General features: G+C 41.5%; 1 protein-coding gene across 3 annotated transcripts; it reads left to right on the top strand.

The window, feature by feature from the left end:
* Positions 1–939: 939 nt before the first annotated feature.
* Positions 940–21,030, top strand: pitpnc1b (phosphatidylinositol transfer protein cytoplasmic 1b). 3 transcript variants are annotated; one of them, XM_042222128.1, is made up of 10 exons: positions 940–1,075; positions 6,724–6,872; positions 10,124–10,212; positions 10,449–10,456; positions 10,606–10,677; positions 14,100–14,192; positions 16,287–16,442; positions 18,000–18,063; positions 18,246–18,332; positions 19,664–21,030. In XM_042222128.1, exons 2-10 carry the CDS (start codon positions 6,745–6,747, stop codon positions 19,813–19,815), a joined length of 849 nt encoding a protein of 282 aa, XP_042078062.1. In that variant the 5' UTR covers positions 940–1,075; positions 6,724–6,744; the 3' UTR covers positions 19,816–21,030. The 3 variants fall into 3 exon arrangements, with proteins under 3 accessions (XP_042078062.1, XP_042078061.1, XP_005925381.1); XM_042222127.1 differs by having other exon boundaries at positions 947–1,618; positions 6,729–6,872; XM_005925319.3 differs by having other exon boundaries at positions 949–1,618.
* The last annotated feature ends 263 nt before the right edge of the window (positions 21,031–21,293 follow it).

The raw sequence follows: 21,293 nt of genomic DNA, 5'->3' as shown, positions 1-21,293 counted from the left end.
TAAACTGTAGCAACGCATGTGCTGTCAGAGCTCTGTGTGGAATGTGGGGGGAAAAAAATAAAAAAAATCAAGGCAGAGATGAGCAAAGCACACCTTAGCTCTCTGAAGTGGCTTCCCTTCTCTAAACACTGATCTGATAAGATAGGAGTGAACCCCACTAGGAATTTGTTTTCACTGCTCTTTCACTGCAAAGCGGATGATAGCGAAGACATGTGGAGAACAGAGCCACTCCGGCCCTGTCTCGGGGCACACTAAGAAAAGCAGGCGAATTCCACCTGAGAGGAGGAATCTAGAAGCCGGTTATTGGTTTTGCCCCCTGTCAGATTGACCCCGAGAAACAAAACACCTGCTTTTCTTATTTCTTTTTGGGGTTGGACTTGGCAACCACCGTCAGTTCTCGCTCATTTAAAAAGAGAGCAGGCTGTGGGTCACGGATGGGCACGGACGAAAAATTATGACTGCTTCGATTTCACTATTCAGTGACCAAACACGGATTCAATTAAACCCAGCTGAAGGTCATGAGGTAATACAATGTAAGCGGGTCTGCCACTGAGCTTAATGGAAGCTCTCATGGCTTTGGTAATACTTAAACCAATGGCCCTGTCTAGCTACCCCTCAGTGTCGGCCATTCATATAACCTGAGTGCTGTCATAACCTGAGTGGAGGAAGCTGGGGGTAAGAGTTTAAGAAATGTGCTTCAAATTTGGACTAGCACAGGTGCCAGATATGGAAAGATGCGAGTGTTATTGCTTACAGCAGTATTGGCCACAGAGAAGAAAGAACAGATAAGGATCTGAGGCAGGGAGGGGAGGATGGGGGTGATTCAGGTGAAGAGGTGGTAAAGTATAGTGGGCGGGGAGTGGATACTATGGGAGAGGGAGAGAAGGGGGAGGGAGAGGGAAAAAGAAAAGATAAGGAGGGGAGCCGCAAAGGAATTTGTGAGAAACTGAAAGCAGCGGAGTGTGGCTGAGTGGAAAGGGAGGAGCACCGAGCAGACAACAAGGTTACACACGAGGAGGAATTAAACAAAGCACAGACAGGGACGGAGGGGAAAGGACATGCAGAGCTGTTGATAGTAGGTTTACATCTTACCTCAGCACTAATTACTACTTTTTCACTGCAGCAGAAAGAAAAGAAACAGAAATTAAGAAAGAGAGAGCGAGAGAGAAACAGCAAAGCGAAGGTGCAGCCGAGAAGAGGAAGAAAAGAAGGGAGTAGCGAGAAAAAAGTGAGAGACAGCAGTTTAAAAAAAAAAAGTCCAGAAGATTAAATTGAGGAAGTGAAACAAGAAGGGAGAGACGAGGCTCTGAGGAGTGAGCGAGGGAGGGAAAGTAAGAAAACTGCAGACACTCATTGACAGAGAACACTGGACTTAACTCCACGGTTTACTGACATCAGCAAAAACAAAAGAAGAAGAGCGTCACCAAAAAAAGAAAAAAGAGGTCACTGTGGTGGTGTGTTGCCTGCCTGAGTTTGTCTACTATGCAACCGAGTCAGCTGAGATAGACAAACTCAAGCACGATCCCACTGTTTACTTCCCCCCAAAAAAACTTCTCCCGGTATCAGCACCATGTTGATGAAAGAGTACCGCATATGCATGCCACTGACCGTGGATGAGGTAAGTGTGTTTGTCTTTCCCACGCTTTTACACACACAATTCCCACCACTTAAAAGTGAAAAGCAAAAATTTGGGGGTTATTTGCGGCAATGTTTTGTTTGGTCTTTTTTTTCTTATTGTTTACTTGTAATCGTGAAGGTGTGAACGTACTGATAAGACAAAATGCCAACACAGCACTGAGACCCCCCGGCAGCTGCCCTGTGGGAGCTTTTTCCACATTGGGATAGAGCGATGAGTCAAGCGTACAACACCTGGACAGCACTACACGTTCTACATTTGCTTGAGCGCTCCAAGCTCAAACTAGTCAGACTGGTTAAGATCCCAACTTAAAGCCATTTGGCCTGGGGGTGGAAAAACAAAGAGATCCCGCTGTTGAGGGAAAAGGTGAGCGGACGAGGTTGTTATGCGCTAAAGTGCCCTTCAAAAAGAAATGTCCTTGTCGTCTCCACTACCCCCAACCGGCTTACTTCTACCTGTTACCACAACAATGACAGTGACAAATAGCAGTCCAAAATAGGATTTACAGTATCAGGACAGGGCACACAGAACTCGAGCTTGCAGCAAATCCTCTTTCGCTTAAGTGTAATGTGAGTTTAACTGCAGTTTATTTGAGGAGGTATCAAATCATAATAGGAACCACGCAACAGACCGCAACCTTTGCTCCACTATTAAAGTGAGCAGATTTCCAAGTGTGACATGCACAGCACACCCGCACCGTGGCGAAGAATGTTCCGTGTTGCTTTTGCCAAAGAAAAGAAACAGGCGGCAGGTGATAGTGGCTCAGGTGGTAGGCAGGTGTGTCGGTTCTGTTGTTGATTCACTTTCTATTTCTTCCACAGGCACATGCTAAAAATAACTTGGAGCAATGGCTCTCAAACTCTTCTTAATTATATGTCCCCATTAAAGTATTCAGCCAAATTAACCCAGACACTTGCTGTAGAACAGAAGGGATACACAGAGCACTGCACCATCTATATTTAGTTAATTAAAGAAATCAAATTGTAATCTAACCATTTGTTTCAGTCATTTTATTGTTAGATACTGCTTGAGACACGGTGTATATTTTTTTCTTCTATTTGTTGCTGGCATTGTTTCCAATTTTTTTCTGATTTAGGCCAAAGCGATACGTATGAAGGCTTGTCCTATGTAAGACACTGTCTGATTGTTACATTACTGCCTGCTGACCTGTGTTTCTACTGTCTGATGAAAAGCAGATGGTTCACGAAACGTCACACGCTACGAGATGTAATGAATAAGAAAATTGGAGTTCTGCAGTGTGCAAACTGTCACTCACGTTTGTGGTTAAATAAATTACAAACTTGTATCTGAAAAAAAAACTTCATTTGAAAGTGAGGAACACGGGCTTTTGTGTCTCTGTGGTTTTGGTTATTCTCTTGGCAGGGAGGAAACTGCAGTGTTCAAACTTGTTAACGACTCTCAGTCGCTACAGAAAAGAAGGCCTCACTCAAGCGTGCCCTTTGTCTGTGTTTTCAGCATTGCTGCTTTCAACCACAAATCTTGTTTCATGAAATGTTGGAAACAGGATTCATGCTCACAGCGATCATAATTTTGTTTGTTGCTATTTGGGTCTGTGAGGTTTTACAACCATTTAGGGGTGTATGAAAACTGATTGCCCCCCCCCCACTGGCTCTCCCTCACCAAAGCCCTTACACTAGGGTACTGTTAATCTTATGCTGCCTAGCACCACTGTATGAGAGTGCAGACTAAATAAGGCTTCATGGTGGAAAGTAACTTTTTTTGCACGTTTACTCAAATACTCCACTGAAGTACGGTATTAATGCACTTATAATACAAATAGTATCCTTATTTGAGAGACACCTCTCACAGAGGTGTGTATGAAAAAGGCAGTGTCACAGGAACATGCAGCGCCCCATAAAAAATATTCAGACTTCTCAGAAGATTGTATGTTTATTGCTTTACAGCAATGAATCAATGTGACATTTTTAACTTTGAAGATAAAGATAAAGATAAGATAAAAATCTTTTATGTGACATTTGTACACATACACTGGGTCTGGGTACATAGCAAATTGTGTGCAGAGCTGAGAGTCAGGGTCAAATAAATACAGACACATATGCAGTATAAACCAAAGTGCATGTTGAGGTAATATGTTTGGGGGTTTTTTTAAGAAAAAAAAAATATGTCAAGATGTTTCTCAGGTAATTTTTGCCTTAACTCCAAGAATTATGACCTTAATTCTTCATAGCGTAGATTCAGAAAAGCCTCAGAAAAACAGATTTGGGTCCATATTGACATGACAGCGTCACACAGTTCCTGCAGATTTGTCGGCTCACGTTCATGATGAGAATCTCCCCATCCAACACATGACAATGACTGTGAAGGTCATTTGTGTAGAGTGTCATGTTCAAGAAACCACTGAGAGATGATCTCAGTTCTGTGATATGTTGTTATGTTATTATGTGCCGCATGTGTTTTGGATTTTTGCTGCCATGGTGCCAGGTCTCTCTTGGAAATGAGATTTTTAATCTCAATGAGATTTTTACCTGGATAAATAAAGGGCTAATACAATAATATAGTGCATTGTCCTGCTGGAAGCAGGCATTAGAAGATAGATAAACTGTGCTCATAAAGGGATCAGCAAGGTCGGGCACGCTGCCACATTAAAACAATGCTCAGTTGGTACAAAGGGGCCTATAGTATGCCAATATAGTGGTATTCTGAAACTAGGCCATCAGCTTGAGGGTTCATGTTGTGCGTTCATATGCAGGAGAGATGCTCTTCACTGGGCCATTTCTTGTAAACCCTACAGATCACTATGGGGAAAAGTCCCAGTAGATCATCAGTTCAGGAAAAACTGGCACCAACAACCGTGCAAGATTCAAAGTCACTTGCTTCAACTATTTTCCTCATTCTGATGTTCGTCTTGACAATTTCTACATTTCTAAATGCACTGAGTTGCTCTTATGTGATTGGCTGATTCAATATTTGTTTTAAGGACCAGTTAAACAGGTGTATCTAATAAAGTGCATAAAGTGTAAATGGCCACTGGGAAACGTTGAACACAAATTTTCCACCCTTAATTGTCATTGTTGTCGTTGTGTTTTGCTAGTTGACGATCAAAGACAAAAGCTGTCTGTTTTTTTAGTGGTAAATATTTTAATCATGAATCATGGCATTGTCCTGATAATGCGTTGTATTTGTAGTCTGACGACATTTCTTGTAAAGCAAATCCTGGGCTGTAAAAACGAAACAGTAAGAGGAAAGACATTCCAAGAGCTGACAACAATCCCTCCTGACCTGTATGTAGTGATTTAAGGAAAGAAAGATACTTTCCACTTCCTTGTTTTTCCTAAAATGGGGGGAAAAGATTCATAACTTGTGTGGGAGGAGCTCTCTGTCCTGCGGTCTGCTGGCTTTAAGATGGTGTTAAAGCACCCATCACTATGATTAATTAAGTCCCATGAATATCCAAGAAGTAAATATTGAATGTTGACATTCCACAGTAATTGGAACAAGAAGGAGGAGTGTCACATGATGTCAGCAGAGCACAGTGAAGGATGGCAATCTGATGTCTGCCGTCCTCTTTCTCTCTTCCTCCCAATCTTTCTGTTTCTGCTTTTAATTAGAATAATGCTTTAGTGCCACAGCAATATAGGGCAACAAAATGAATTGCATTATGGTGGTCACAGCAGAACAGCGAAGCGCTTTATGGCACAATTTCTCAGCTTTTTCATAACTTTATAAACAAAAGTTTACCAAGTGATTTACAACTGCAGCAAACAGAAAAATGCAAATAGAAACAAGATTAGGGAGAAAAGATGAGAACGACCAACAGCAGCAGCAGCAGCACTGCAAGAAATGAAAAGAATTATTGTGAGAGATTTTTTTTAAATACACTGATTGTATCAGGCTTAGCTAAACGAGGAGATACTCCAGATGCCCAAAGCCCTTGTCCTCTTTAGACTAACTAAAACAAAATACTCCCTCATCAGCGTGCACAAACTGGGGCTGCAGCAGAGAACAAAGTCCCTTCCCCTAATTTAGACACTAGGCAATCACTCTCACTAGCCAAATTAATTTTTTGATATCTGAAATGGAACTTTAGGGAAATCTTTATACACAGCAAGTGGCTAAGATTTGAAAAATGAAGAGCAAATACAAAGCCTGTGCCTAAGCAGCCCTGAGTAAGTGCCTGTCGAGACAAAACCGGACTCAGCAACCAGGGCTGAACCTGCTGCCAGGAGGATTTTCTGCCATCATTCTCATTACTTCCTCTTAGTGGCAGATGGGTATTACATTTTCTTCAATGGGACCTGCATTGTATTGATTTGTTATGGATGAATTTTTTTCTTATTTAAGTCCTCATATCCATTATTATGCTCCATGAGAAATTTGGTCTGCCCTCCTTCAGCTTAAATGCCAATTCCAGTCTTTAAAATATTCCCAAAAAGTTCAGATTAAGAATACAACTTTTCTGAAGAGCAACTACAGCTGCTCGAGCAACAGTTGGATAATGATACACAGAGAGGAGTGAAGAGTAAAATCGAATGTGCACTTTGCGATTTAGTTAAATGCAGCAGTAAAGATGCAGTTCCTTATTATGGTTCAAATGTATGTGTAGAATAAATGTTGAAGTAATTTAAATGTAAAAAAGCGACTAAAAATGGGATTAAAATTTACTCCAGTACCAGACCGAGAGACGAGAGAGGCTACAGCTGCAAAACCTCTGAGAACTGACTCAAGCAGCAGTGCCTGTTATTTGGATATGGCTTTGAGTTCACGGCAAATTCATATTTATTTTGTTTGTTTGCAAAAAAAGAAGCATAAATGTGTGAGTTATTTCAAAGGCTACATGTTTATGGTAGATGAACGTGAGGACCTGTGTGTTTAAACGAAGGATGACCACAGTCAACAAACACTTGGTTAATTCAACTAAGGCCGCACTCTAAATGTGTCCCTTTGGATGGCATCTTGAGGATTAGCAGGAGGAGGACGAGGGAGATTTTTGCTTTGTGCTTACCATTTTCTCACCACATTTCTCTCTCTCTCTCTCTCTTTTCTCTTCACGCCATCCCCGTCCTCTCCGCCATAAACCTCATCCTAAACCTCTCCTCGGGCTCCAGTACAGGATTGGGCAGTTGTACATGATCAGTAAGCACAGCTGTGAGCAGAGTGGTGGGGGAGAGGGGGTGGAGGTGGTGAGGAATGAGCCAGATAATCACCCCAAGTACGGAGCGGGGCAGCTGACCGAGAAACGAATCTACCTCAGCAGGTACAATTAAACTCTTTGATTGTGTTGTTGCACTAATGATGTACACATGACGGGCCATTAGAATAACTGATTGCCGTGTTCTGATCGCTGCGCTGTAGAGCTTCACATCTCAGCGATCCAAGTTACACGAAACACACAGTAACACCCAGCGTGCATTGCGACCTGCCTGTTTACAAAGTCCAAACACCCTTTGTCTAGACATGCTGAGGTATAAGTGGAAATATTACTGTACCGTGAGGTCAGTAAACACTGGATTACGTAAGTAAAGTTCTCTAGCTGGACATAACTCGTGCACATCATCCCGGTGCTGGTAATTGCAGGGTATGTGGGAAGATTTAGCCTCTCATTAAATTTTCTTTGTAGAGTTGACAAAGTTTGTTGGCAGTCAGAGTCTAGTCACAGTATAACCACACATAGAAAAACTACAGATAATTACCTCCAAGTTCTTACACTCAAATAATGGATGTGTTTAACCCCTGGTAAGCTTTTCTAAGTGGTCTATCAGAACTCTGTTATTGTAAGAAAGAAGTGACAATATTTACATAAGACAAATATTATTTACACGTAGGGGAAAAAAGACAAAAACAGGAAAGAAAATTACAGAATAAAGCGAAAGCCATCGATAGCTATTGTGACTGCAGGTGTTAATATGTAACTTGTCTATATGCATATTTTTACAGGACATAGATGTGAATGTTTATAGAGTGTAGTCTTGAGTACATAACAGAACATTGTAAACCTTTTTTTTGAAGTATTTATGTAACATTTTGGGAAATAAACTCTTAATTATTATATGATACAGTGTTTAGCTCAAACATAAAGTCACGTCAGTTGACTGTTATGCAAGTTCTTTGTTTTTTTTTAAACTTTGGACTGCAAAACCTCCAATAAAAACTAAATCTACTGTTTTTATACAACAGTGTTGATTCAGCAAGCCAGACAGTGAGTTCATTAGTGCTGGTAGGTGAAGTTTATTGCCTGTGGATGGAATGAGACTTACTGTTTCCACCATATCCAGTCTTTTATTCCTCTCTGATCTTTTTAGGTGGGTGTCACTTCATGTTTTATACACATACTGAGAGTGTTTTTCTTATCATACAACTCTTCACCACAAAAGAACTGATGATTGGTCAGGCTAAAGCCAGAGGAAACTCCACCGGAGGCCTGCAGTGGTCTTCACATGCAAATCTGTCATCTAACAGGATATATGGGGAAAAGACTAATTGAACCACCAAGTACTTGGCTCCCAATGATGATTCCCCCAGAATAGTTGGCATTCAAGCTTTGCATTTTTATCTGGTAAAGCGAATGATAAGGGGTCGTCAAATTATATAAACATATTCTCAAACTTTAAATGGGTAAAATGCCCGGCCTATTGGCTTGGATCTGGGCATGTACGCTGCCAGCATCCCATTTTTGGTAAGCAGAACTGACATTTCCCAAAATGTCAAGCTAGTGCTACAATGTATTTGTGACAACTTTCATACCATAATTTATTAGCATGGTATTGCCCTGTTTTCTTCCTCCACTTAAAACTATACAGACATCCCAGGGTGTCACATGCTGCCATTTTATCCAAAGCTACTGGCATTGCAGTGCCCACTGGCATCGGTGCTTTCAAGTACTGGGATGTAATTCATGGTCATGTTTGAAAAATAAGAAGGTCGGTTAGTAAGTTTATCAGCCAAGAGAATCTGCTCATTTTATTTGGCATTTTAATTTTAGATTAATTTTAATTTTAATGAATCTGCTCATTACAATACGGCAAATAACTAATAAATTACCAAAAAAACAAAGTTGTTGGCATCTGCTGCTATCTACATACGCAGAAAATCCAGTCGAACAGAAACTAATATTAAGTACGTAGATTAAATAGTTCATCTAAGATTAAATAGTTCATCTAAGTACTTAATATTGCACAACTCTGGGGATGTGAAACAGAGATTCAGAAATTCCTCCCTAAAAGTGACGTCGCTGCAGGACATTCAGTCGGCAGTCACTTGAGTCAAGTCCCTTACGGCAACGAAATTTGTCACAGATCACTCATCAGCGCAGACTTACTCAAACTGATTGCTACATGTCGGTAACATGTCTGCATTTAGAGCTCAACTATAAACTCAACTCCAACTATTTGCAAACTTAATCCAATTTGTCTAAGACTGCAGGCAATCTGAGTTGGACTGCAGTTGGTTGGAGACAAGCTGCCTCCAATCAAAGTGTTCACTGCAGCTATTTGCAATTGGTCACCAAATCAAAGGGCAACCGATTTGTTTCCAGTCACACTGAGGTTTTGTCCTTTTACTCTTGGAGTGTCTGAGCCATGAGACTGCAATTTCAGTTGCAATATACCCAGTATAATAGCACATTAATATTAACACTATATTCTGAAAATACAGTTAATCAGTGTGCTTCATTGTGAAACCAAGCGGTCCCATAAATGATGAGTCAGAGGTGAAATTGTTGCTCTGTTTACAAAACGGAGTATTTCACACCCTGTGAGTGATAAGAGTTATAAACCAGCCACAGGCTGCACACTGATTATAAACCTTAAATAGGAGTTGATTTTTCCTACATGATTAAGTGTGTTTGCACTGCTACAAGTAAAAAGGTTTAATAATGCTGCTCTGCGAGAGAGTATTGTGTCCATGTACTTTTCTCTGTGCTCAGGCTGACAGCCCATCAGTTAATTGTGCTCATAATGAAAGCCCAGTCTCAAATATAACATAAATCTCCTAACTCTAAATTCACTTCCTAACCCTGAAATAACCTCACTCATTACCCTCATGTAACCTCAGCTCTTATTCCAATCACCACTACAAACCCAAGGCCTAATCCTAAAATAAACTCTCAAAGAAGTAAAGACGTGTTCACACTGTGGAGGATTTTTCTAATCTTTATGTGCTTGTGGGACATTTGGTCTTCATTAGTAAAGATATGTAAGAACACACGCATGCTCTTTCTCTCTTCACACACACACACACACGCACGCACGCACACACACACACACACACGCACACACTGTATTCTACTTCAATCATGTTCTGACATGGGACCTAGGAGCTACAGTAACAGTTCATCACCACAGGTGTAATTGAGAATGAGTCATACAAATGAATGCTGTGGTGAGAGTAGCCTACAGGTAATCTGGCTATAAACGGCACAAGACCCACTCAGGATCTCTCCGTCTCTCCCTTCATAATCTCTCCTGCTCTTACACTCTGCAACGGTGATCCTTCTTTCTTTGCTTTCAGTAAACTGCCATCTTGGGTAAAAGCATTTGTCCCTCGATTTTTCTACGTTACGGAGAAGGCCTGGAACTTCTACCCATACACCATCACAGGTGCGTGTTTGCCTTTCTTTGTGTTAAACACAGAGTTATTTTAACCTCAATACATTATACAAAGCTTGTTTACTGAAAACAGATGCTTTTTCAAGTGACATCAAATGTTCATAACTATGTATGCATGTATTCCCTTGTGGTAAATTGCATGTGTGTGGGCACAATTTCATGTTCAAGCATACGAGTTACTTATGCTGTTTTCTTCCCATCTATATTGAATGTCCCCGGTGCTGCAGAGTACTCAGTAAGTATTCTCACACATCATTTACTGTACATGAATGCAACAGAGCTCATCTCTTTCCAGTATCAGAGGATCTAATCTGCAGCCTGCTTTCACACTATCTCTGCCCCTCAACCCTCCACCCCCCATTTTTCCTCTTTGTCACCCTGTAGGTATCATTCCTCCCCAAGTTCAGCATCCGTATTGAGACAAGATTCGAGAACAACAACGGTGATAACGATAACGTGAGTATCGTAAGAGGGGGGTTGTGAGAGGTGAGAAAAATAGAGTGATTAGAGACGAGGGGGAGGAGAACGACAAGGGTCTGGAGAGAAATTGCAATTTTCTCTGCAGCACTACAAAAATGTTCATCAAATTGATGCGCCCATTACAAGGAAAACAAGCAAGGCACGAAATGCAGTATTGGCAGATCTATTAACCAGACATGCAGTGTGCTGATCATGGCTGCCACGATGCATTTTGTCCAAGGCACGCAAAGACACACACAGACAGAAAGTCACCAGCAATTGCAGCTCTGTCTGGCACTTGTGTTTGCCTGGTGTAATTGAGAAAAGTCAAGACAGGAGAACCAAAAAAAACAAAACAAAAAATGCATAGATCCAAGAGTTGTTTCTTGGGCTGTGCATCCAGTGAATCTAGTTTTATGTCATGTAGTTTCAGGTTACACGAGTTAACTCCAAACAGTCCCATTGCTGTTTGAGTGGCAGCCACATACATGCACACTGACATGTGTTTTATACACTAGGGGGAACAAATTGAGATGCCTTAATCTTTTAAGTTGGTAATTTGTTAGCAAACAGCTGTTTATTTACACATCAAAGATTACACAGCAACGCTATCAGCCAATTAGTCGTGTCGCTGCATGGCTAACTGGTGTATGTGATCAAATAATCACTCAGTTTTGCTCAGTTTTTGGTCTCTACCACCTTCTCACTGAAATATTTCCCCTTTTTTAACCACTACAGACAGCATAAGAGACGGATGTAGCTACCCTGACATCACCCACCGTTTTCTGCTGTCTCGCTTTGAAGCCTCAACATGAGCGTTTCCACTGTTGCCATCTTGCAACAGACAGATGTGACGTGGAGGGGTGGGGTCTGCCTGTTAAACCACCTGCTCCTTTTTTTAATATAATATGAGCCAGAATGAGAGGCCGAACCCTTGAATTCAGCAGAAAAGTGTTTAGAGAAGCTGTCTTTGTATTGACTTCTAAAAGGACTGGAAGTCCTTTTTTAAAACCACAGCTATCATCATCTAGTGGCCTTCAGATAGGACGCACGGTTGAGGCACTTAAAGCGTTGGCTTAATTTTTCCGACCTTGAAGCTACGTCCATGTTTTATGCTGTTTATGGTAGTATAAGTTTAAGTATTTACATTACTTTAGCATCTTCCTTTCATAGTGCTTCATCTAGTTACTCTGGGATTAATCCATTACATGTGGAGCAACTCTTAGATATGTTGTCTAGAAGGAAATGTGAACAGACGAATGCCACCGTAAACCACTGATTCTGAAAGTTTGTCTAGCATGCCCAGCTTCAAAACATGTTTATTTATTTTAAATTTTATTTATTTAAGTCAGCTTCTCTCCATATTTTTCCTCGTCCTCTACGCCACTATTGCAAACTCGGCCCCACAGTTTGAGAACTACTGACCTGACCTAACTGTTGTAACAGTAAACATACCAACTCAGTACAGCTCTCAGTGCACGAGCCTGAACTCGTTTGTATTCTCACACAGCCTCTGAATAACACAAAAACAATTACCATTTCATTTAGTATCATTTCTAAATATCATTAGTCAGATAACTTTAACTACACATCACGTAGTCTAAATACCCACAGCCTGATTAAAAGAACTGAATGAAAGGAACTATTTATGCGAGCATTAAATTTATTCCAGTTCAAATTCATTTACTGAGCAGATTTTATCCTAGAAATAATTTGACACTTTCTCTTTCTGCCACTCTTTCTAACTGCAAAGTACAGATACTCTCCCAGTAGCGAGTAAGACAGATGGCCAGGCTGCATATTGAAAACAGCTTGTGTGTTTGGTCATATTTGTTGAGCCCCATTTGAAAGGCTGCATTTGAAATGATCTGCTGCTTTGGGGGGAAAAAGCAACTCCTTTTACGCCTGCTACACTTGTCTAGCGTTACCAAGGTGTTGAAGACACTTAGATTTAAGTGAACCTAACACTATCAACATGTGCACGCATGCAGGGAGGGCAGGAAGAATGAGAATGGAAAGAAAGGATGCTGAGTGAGGAGGCGGGATCGTGGGGTGACATTACTTTCTTATTTCTTGACTGAGTAGCTCCATGGCCGCAGCTGGAAGGAACGCCAGGCTGCAGCACCCGGAAAATGAGCTTGCTGGACTTTATTATGTATGAAACTGCCAATCAGACTTATTTACTTATTTACTCCAGATCGTTCCTGCTCACTTTAACCCCTGCTGTTAGTGTACTTCCACATTTCCAAGGGAAATATCATACTTTTTACTCAGCTGCACTTATTCACCCACCTAAGTGTATGCTTTACAAATCAGGCTTTACATACAAAGCATGCGGAGAGATTATAAAATACGATCCTTTTACAAAGCAGTGCATACAATTTGAGCTAACAAAGTACCAATTTGGACCGCATCCACTCATTTTCTGGAGTTTGGAGCCTATTCCAGATGACAGTGAGCAAAAGGCAGGGTCCACCCTGGACAGGCTGCCAATCAATCACAAGGAAAGGAGACAACACCTTGGCTAACAGCCACACCTGATTTAGCCTAACATGCCACCTAAAGACCACCTAAAGAAAATACACAGAGGCACAAGTAGTACACAGAAGGACCTCCAACCAGGAGTTTTGGAGCCAGAACCTTTTTGCTGTGAACTATCAACGCTGAACACTTATTTTTTTCCCTCTTTTTTAAAAAAATCCCCCAAATTTAAGCTTTCAGGGCCTCATTTTTATGAATAGATTTTTTCTTGCATGTCCTTATAACAGTTATGGTGTTTATACAATTCAATTGACAATCGTTACGACACCGTGAGAAAACCCCAAGCAACTTGTAGAAGGCAACACAAACACGCAGCTAACACAACACATTCCATAAAAGGGAGCAAGACCTTGTGAAGACACAGACTAACAACAACACCGCAGGAGCGTAGCAGGCTATTATTTTACCCCAGGTTTTTCTTATTTGTTAGTTTTCAGCTGTGAAATGAACAACTCCAGTGCGGCATTAGAGCAAATTTTAAACAAGGTCAGATAAAAGTGCAGTCTCGTCTCTTTCTCCCTCTCTCTCCAGGTTTCTTCCATTCTCTCAAGGAAAAGTGTACGTGGCTCTCATAACTTTTTCCCCCCTCTCTTTTAATACCCCTCGTATGTCCTTGTTTTTTTCCCCTCATCCCCCGCCTCTGCTCTCTATCTGTTCTCTCCTCTGTTTGCGCCAGTGTGATTTGCTCCAAGGGCCTCCGGGTGGGATATAGTGAGGGGTGTTATGGTGTGTGACCTCTGTTTTCTACACTGTTACTCATCTTCTCTTAGTCCTGCTCTATGCCGAGTGAGTGACTGTACGTGTGTGACACTACGGGTGGGTGTATGTGCGTCTGCTGTCATTTAACTGTGTGACCTCCCCCATCTGTTTGGATGTAGGTGTTTGGGGACAAGCCAACCCCAGCAGAGAATGTGTGTTTCCTGGATATCCTGAGTGACCCCATCCCTGAAAAGCACTACAAAGAATCAGAGGTACTCACTGCACTGGCAAAAAACCCACAAACATGGACATATGCTTCACAGAGGTGCAAACAAATGACTGTGAACAAAAAAAAAGTTGTTTTTTCTGATTTCCTTTCTCTTCCAAATGGAAAGCTATGTGATTGCTTTCCAAGAATAGTTCAGCATTTAGTGAAAAAATAAATAGGAGACTTGGTTTAATGACAAGTAGCCAAAACTGTAAGCTTACTTAATTCAAACATATACCCACTAACTTTGCTTTGGATTTTGGCTGCTTTTTCACTAATTCTCAGTCCAGTCCTTGTACAGGACCATTTTCAGAGGTATTTTTTTCTCTTCAACTATTTAACACTGAACTATGAATCATTCAAGCATAAAAAGGCACCAACCTCGAGGAATGAATCAGTGTTGTGTCTACACATAATAGACAATTTAGCAAAGAACCGGTTTTAAATTGCATCTTTAGGCACTTTGTTACTAGCAGTCTGTCAATTTGGTCACATTTCTTTAGTTGAATCCATGAAAAATACCAAAGACATCACAGTTTGAAAGGCATGAAATAATATTTTGCGTGAAGTGAAAACAGAGAGAAAAGGCTGAGGTATTCCAAAATCAGTGGCAACAGGTCTGGTGGAGTGATGAATCCAAATTTGGATCAAGCTGTCGTTGATATGTATGAAGCAGATTAGGAGAGAGGTTGGTGTCAGCCATCTGTAAAACACGGTGAAGGCGCTGTCATGGTTTAGGCTGCATTTCAGTCAGTGGTGTTGGGCATCTTATCAAAACTGATGGAACTGTGAACGATGATAAGTCCTATCAGATCTTAATCCACTGTGTAGTACCATCCATAATGTGTCTGACTGGCAACAGCTTCAGTGAACTCAAACACACATGCTCCAATGCAGTTGAAGCTTACCTGAATTAAAAACAACAATTAAACACTAGTGTTCATCGATTGGCCTCCTGCCCGGACCTCAACATTACTGAAGAAAACAGAACAAGAAGCAGGTTGATCCTGTATTTCCATTTATGTATGCCCTTTTCAATAAATATGAATTACATCATTTTTAATTAATGGCAATCATGCAACCAACTGAAAAACTCCACCCAAAAATCATATTAGTTTGTCTGGGGGAATCAACATATATGGGCATTTCTACTCTCAAAGCCAAGAAACTTTACGCAAAAAGGCAAATAAAACACTTTAGTGACTGAAGTTTGAGTCTCAGGCGGGGAGAATTTTTCACATGTTGCAACAAAGAAACTTGATAACAGTGATGGAAAAGATAAATCCTTCGAAGCACCACTAAAGAGGTGATATGAAACTTTGTTTCTATGTGCCAAGACATGCCATATCTAAAAAATGCATTCTGCATGCATTTCTTCATATGACCGCTACAGGTTGATCCACTTAAACCCACAGCTATAGGTCAGAACAACAGTTCATGCAAATGATCTATATGCTTGTTTCCTGCTGTGGAACAGTCTAAAATTTTCTCTAACTTGATGTGTCATTTTATTATCTGCATTTTGCATTGATCAGATTGTTGATTACTTAAACTAGTGGGGCTTTGTTGTTGTTTTGTTTTTCCTGTGCTGATTTTCCCACTTCCTGACTTTATATTAAGCTAAGACTACTCAAACAGACATTTAAGTCACATCCAACTCAAAATATTGTCTTTTAAGTGATAATGGCTCATAATGCATAGTGCTTAATATACAAACAATGATTTACTAAGACAAAAACACATACCTATTTTTTTTTTTTACTTTACTGCCTTTTGTTTCTGCTTCTAAATAAATCAGTTACACACACCCCACACAAACACCTCTGCTTATTTTCATTGTCTCTCCTCCAAGGTTTAACACGTCTTTACATGTGCATGTTACACAAGCACACCAATCAATTATATTAAGTGACAAGGTGAAATAAAAGATCACAAACACAAACACTTGCCCATCATACTTTCATCAGATTCATAATGTGTGTTATCACACTCCTCTTGTGCAATGTGTTGTGCAACATGCTGCTGGCACCTCCACACACAGATATTGTCACAGTTTCTGCAGACACAGCTTTTATAACACACTGTTTACTCTGTAAAGGATCTGAGTCTGTGGCAGTCAAGTAAAACTGGCCGAGGACCTCTGGAGAAGGGCTGGAGGGACAGCCACAAACCTGTCATGTGCTCCTATAAGAGGGTGGAGTGCAGCTTTGAGGTCTACGGCTTCCAGACCAGGACGGAGGAGTTCATACATCGAGTAAGATCGAACTCTTTCCCTTTATGTTCATTCCATTGCTATTGTAAAGTGACTGCGTCAAGGAGACATCACAATCTTCTTCAATGCCATTCGGTCATTTATTATATGAATGTGCCATGTGTTGCATTGTGACACAAATAAATCACTACCACATTCATTTTAAGACATTAGCATAATTACCAGCATTAACGGCAAGAAGGCTGCTGGCGTCAAATGACCTCTGATCTGTATTATATTATACAAAACGGTAAGAAAACATCTGTTTTTCCACTTTTAACAAAGCATAGTTGGAAGTTAGGGGAAGAAGTTGTACAGCTGGTGGGAAGAAAAAAAAACACTTTCACAACATTTATCCTCTGCAATGAGGCAAAGCAATGAAGCGTGAAAAGAAAACAGAAGCACCAGCAGCTAAACTAGCAATAATGCCTTTTAACCCACCCCAACGCTGTCAGTGAGGAGCAAGAGTGTTTGGATTGTGGCTCTATTTTTTTTTTTACAAAGCCGAGCAAAACAGATGAAACTAATAGTAAATGCGCTGCACTCATAGTCTTTTAACCTTATGCTACAGTCACACTATGCAGAACAGCATTACCAAACAAAAATTAATTGTCTACATACACAGAAATTCCCAATAACATACATTAACATTAACTACTTACATCAAGAGCAAAAGCCTCATAGATTTAGGGACAGAAAAACAAAAAACTCCTCCAAAAACGGTCGCATACTTGCTGCGATGACAGTGATTTAAGATCAAAATGACATAGGTGCTCTGAAACCTCGCTTTTATGTAGCAATGTAACCAGAACTGAGTCCCCTGGCGCAAAGAAATGCATCACAAACTAGGTGCACTTATTGCAGAGGACTAAGTTAGGTTGATTGCAACGAGGTTGGCAATCCATCTGTGTTCATTCCTTTGGAAACCTTCACGATTAGAGAGGTCGCAGTTGCTCTGATTCGGACTGCGATTGTTTGGAAACAAGATCCTGAGCAATCACCTGAGTGACTAAAAGTGGTTGCAAGCAGCTACTTCAAGCATTTGGTCACCCAAAGGTTGCAGAAGTTGGTCGCTGCAACTACTTGCAAACTGTTGATGAATGCAAATAAATTCAATACAATCAATGAGCAACTAATATTTAAATGAGTCCTTAGCTAGGCATGATGGACCACTTTTATTCACACACAACAATGCCAGGGGATCTGCTGTGGAAGATGGCCAGCCACTGGAAGCAACTTAAGGTTCAGTGTCGTGCCCAAGGACACTTTGGCACATAAAAGGTCCAGCGACTGAGCCACCAACCACGATTGAGCAACAACCTCTACAACCAGAGCCAAATCCACCCGCCCCAGCCTCCTTATTAAATAAATCCTCATCTATCTCAGCCGTAATCTCATATGTTTGAATTAATTACACAAAGGCACTGTCGTGATTTTGACACTGATCTGCTGTAAAATCATTCTAAAAGCAGCATTTCACACACGACTACACACAACAGCTGTAGCTTTTTAATTACATTTCCTTCCCATAACAGGTTTTTGTTTTCTGTGTAATTGCAGAACATACGAGACATTCTCCTGGTTGGCCACCGGCAGGCAGTGGCATGGATAGACGAATGGCACGGTGGGTCAAAATTACAGTAAACTGCTAAATTTTATATTTTACAGATACGAGATAATCTATTCTGAGCAGCGCACTTGTACTTGTACTTTGCTGTTGTTTTACCCTCGATCTACAGCCTGTTAATATGTATCTTCCACTCTGTTTCAATGCACGCCTGTGTTTATGCACTGTTTTCCCCACAGGGCTCTGCTTGGAGGAGGTGAGAGAGTACGAGCGGACGATGCAAGAGAGGACCAACAGCAAAGTCAAATGCAGCCAGAACAGCACAGGTGAGTTCTCAGCATCTGACCTGCACTGTACTGAAATACCACAGAGGAGGAGAGACGAGAAGGCGGGGGGGGGGTAGATATGAGAGGAGTGGAGATGGAGGAATAGATGTAAGTGAAAAAAAAGGGAACAGGAAGTTTGAAATGTATATTTGTGCTCTACAATTATTAATTTCACACCGTAATAGGCAAGAGATGTACATTAGCTGTTTTCAGGTATTTTTTTTTAGCCTGGTATGGTATTAGATGCTGTCAACAAACTGCAAACACTATGAATAAATAACCATGTAATACTGGCATGCTTGAACAGATATTGGTTGCACCACTAGTGCCTTCGCTGTGCCCTACAAGTACCCAGATGGCTGGAGTACATCTGTGGGAGAAAAATGGGAAAGGAAGAGCAGTCAGGAGGCATTTCACAACACAAGGAGCAGTGAGGAGGGAGAGACAGAGGGTGTATGCCCAGAAAAGGACGACAGAAAGACAGATGTAGTGTGTGCCTGTGTGTGTGTGTGTGTGTGTGTGTGTGTGTGTGTGTGTGTGTGTGTGTGTGTGTGTGTGTGTGTGTGTGTGGTGTGTGTGTGTGTGTAAATCGGGGCGGGGGGTGTTGGGTAAGAAGGCTCATGAAAGTGATAATGCCACTGCGTCTGTCTGATAAACAGTGTAATGCAGCCACCTGCTGAACTCTCACCATCACGAGCCCTCTCAACATAAATAACCGACCATTGCAGCACTTAGCTGCAAATGTCAGACCTGGTGGGGGTATGTGTCTGGGCATATGGTGTGGGTATGTGTGTGTGCGCGCGAATGTGTGTGTATTGTGTATGTGTGTGTGTGTGGGGCCTGTCAACCTGCCACCTGCTGGTTAGTCTGGTGAACCTCGGTTGGCTGTGGGAGATATCAAAGGTAAAATTCCCAATATGGCCTGTAGCATCTTGCTGCCTGCGCTCTCTCTCCTTCTCTCCCCCTGTGCGTTATGATGAGACACATCAAGCTGCAACAAATCTGCAGTCATTGCTCAACCTGCTGCAGCCTGCTCCACTGCCGTGGCCCCCCTAAAGGCTGAAAGCTGCCACTGCATGCAGATCTGCACAGACTGAGGAATTGTTTTCATTTCATTCATCTGGTGTAATAAAAGTAAACTGATGTCATTTACTCAAGTCAGTTGAATGAAAAGGCAAGTCTGTGAGCTGAATGACAGCAGGGGAGAATCAAGTAGCAGAAATTTAAGATCCTAAATACGCTCACAGTTTTCCCTTTTTCCTTCTGATTTTTTTCCTCTCTTTAACTTCTTTCTTGCCACATGTAAAAGTGGATGTATCTGTGTGTCTCAGATTCAGGGCTCGTCCCTCGTCCTGCGTTTTCTCGCTCCATCTCTGTGACAGATGAGCGCAGCCTTAAGAAGATGGGAGTGACCACTGCAGCCGTACCTGACCCCTCCCACGTGACACACAGTCCCATTCGCCTGAACTCAACCCCCGAATGACGCCTCCCTCTCTTTCTCTCTCTCGCTCTCACACACACACACACCTTGCACAGTGCAAACACAACTCAAATACAGTGTCAACATTCACCAGAGTCATGTGATGTCATCTCTCAAATATGAACACACCCATATGCAAACAGCAACATGATCCAACAGACACCGTTTTTTGGGAAAATGCTTTGTTGCTTTCTGGAGCAGAGTATGATATCAATACCTTCTTCTTCTTTTTTGCCTTAAGTTACCGGTTCCAGCTCAGGGAAAAAGTACTTCACTGTTGTTTTTGTATGACTTTAAGAAAAAAAATTGTGAGCTGTAGAAATGTTGGTAGGGAGATTTTGTTACTTTTGGAGAGAGCCGAGCTTGATGTTCTTTCTGTTTTCTGTCTTTGTGTTAAGCTAAACTAACTGGCTGCTGGCTACAGTTTCTAGTATCGATCTCTTCATCTAACTCTCTGCCAAAAAGGAGCACAGAGCAGTTCCCAAAATACTAAACTAATCCTCCAGCACCACCTAAGAATTATTCATTACTTTTTACTTTGTTGATATGAAGTATGTTACAGAATGCCGCTCAGATGCACAAGAACACACAAGCGCCTTGCGTCTACTCAGACATTTTCTACAAATAACCTTCAAGTGTCCTCGACAGATTGTAAACACGGTGCATTTCAGCACTTTCTCTCAGTTCCTCGGTTAGAGTGGAGTGCAGGACCCCCAGCAGGGCTCTCCGATTGTTTCCGAGCCCCCAACCAGGAGCGTACAGACAGATGCATAAGGAGTTTAATAGAGTGGATCTAATGAGAGAGTATGAGAGAAGGAGGGTGGGCTGTCAATGCAATGGATCAGCTCCCCCTCCCCACCTCAGCCAATAGGTCAGACCAAGTGTATTGACAGAAGGTAGTGAGGCATTGTATTGGTTCCTTGATCGCTTAGCTGAGTGTTGGGCCAAACGCGAGCTAAACTTCAATTATGTATCAACGGGGTGAGCATTTATAACATTATTAGCTCATGTGCATTTAAAGGGAGAATGGGTTCTTGTCACTGGGTGTAATTATGAAAACTGAATAGATGTAAGTTGTATGATAAAGTGTTACGTACTGCTGTTGCCTTTTTTTTGTAAAATTACTGGATGTTTAAATAGAATCAGATGGAAAATCATATAGATGTTACACTGTATAGTCTTTTATAACAGCTCTGATTAATAAATACAAATTCTCTCTAATGTGATGACTCAGCTGTGTCATGTTTAAACAAAAATAATGGACTCAATCCGCACATTATCAGCCATGTTTGATCAGTATTGATCAGCCGCTGGTACATCACAGACCGCGCATGTAATCTACTCACCAATTTCACACGCGTGTGCCATGTGGATCCAGCTCGAGCAGCAGCGGACGTGAAAATAATCACGCGCTCAGTCCAGACGTTTTCCCCGCTGCAAGACGCCACAGAATCCTGATTGTTTCACAGATGAGGTGGGTG

The sequence above is a fragment of the Haplochromis burtoni genome, unplaced genomic scaffold (assembly GCF_018398535.1).
Source record: "Haplochromis burtoni strain Fernald_Lab_line unplaced genomic scaffold, NCSU_Asbu1 Contig_80, whole genome shotgun sequence".
NCBI lineage: Eukaryota > Metazoa > Chordata > Actinopteri > Cichliformes > Cichlidae > Haplochromis > Haplochromis burtoni.
Note: the sequence above shows the minus strand (reverse complement) of the source record. Positions and strands in the feature narration are given on the sequence as shown.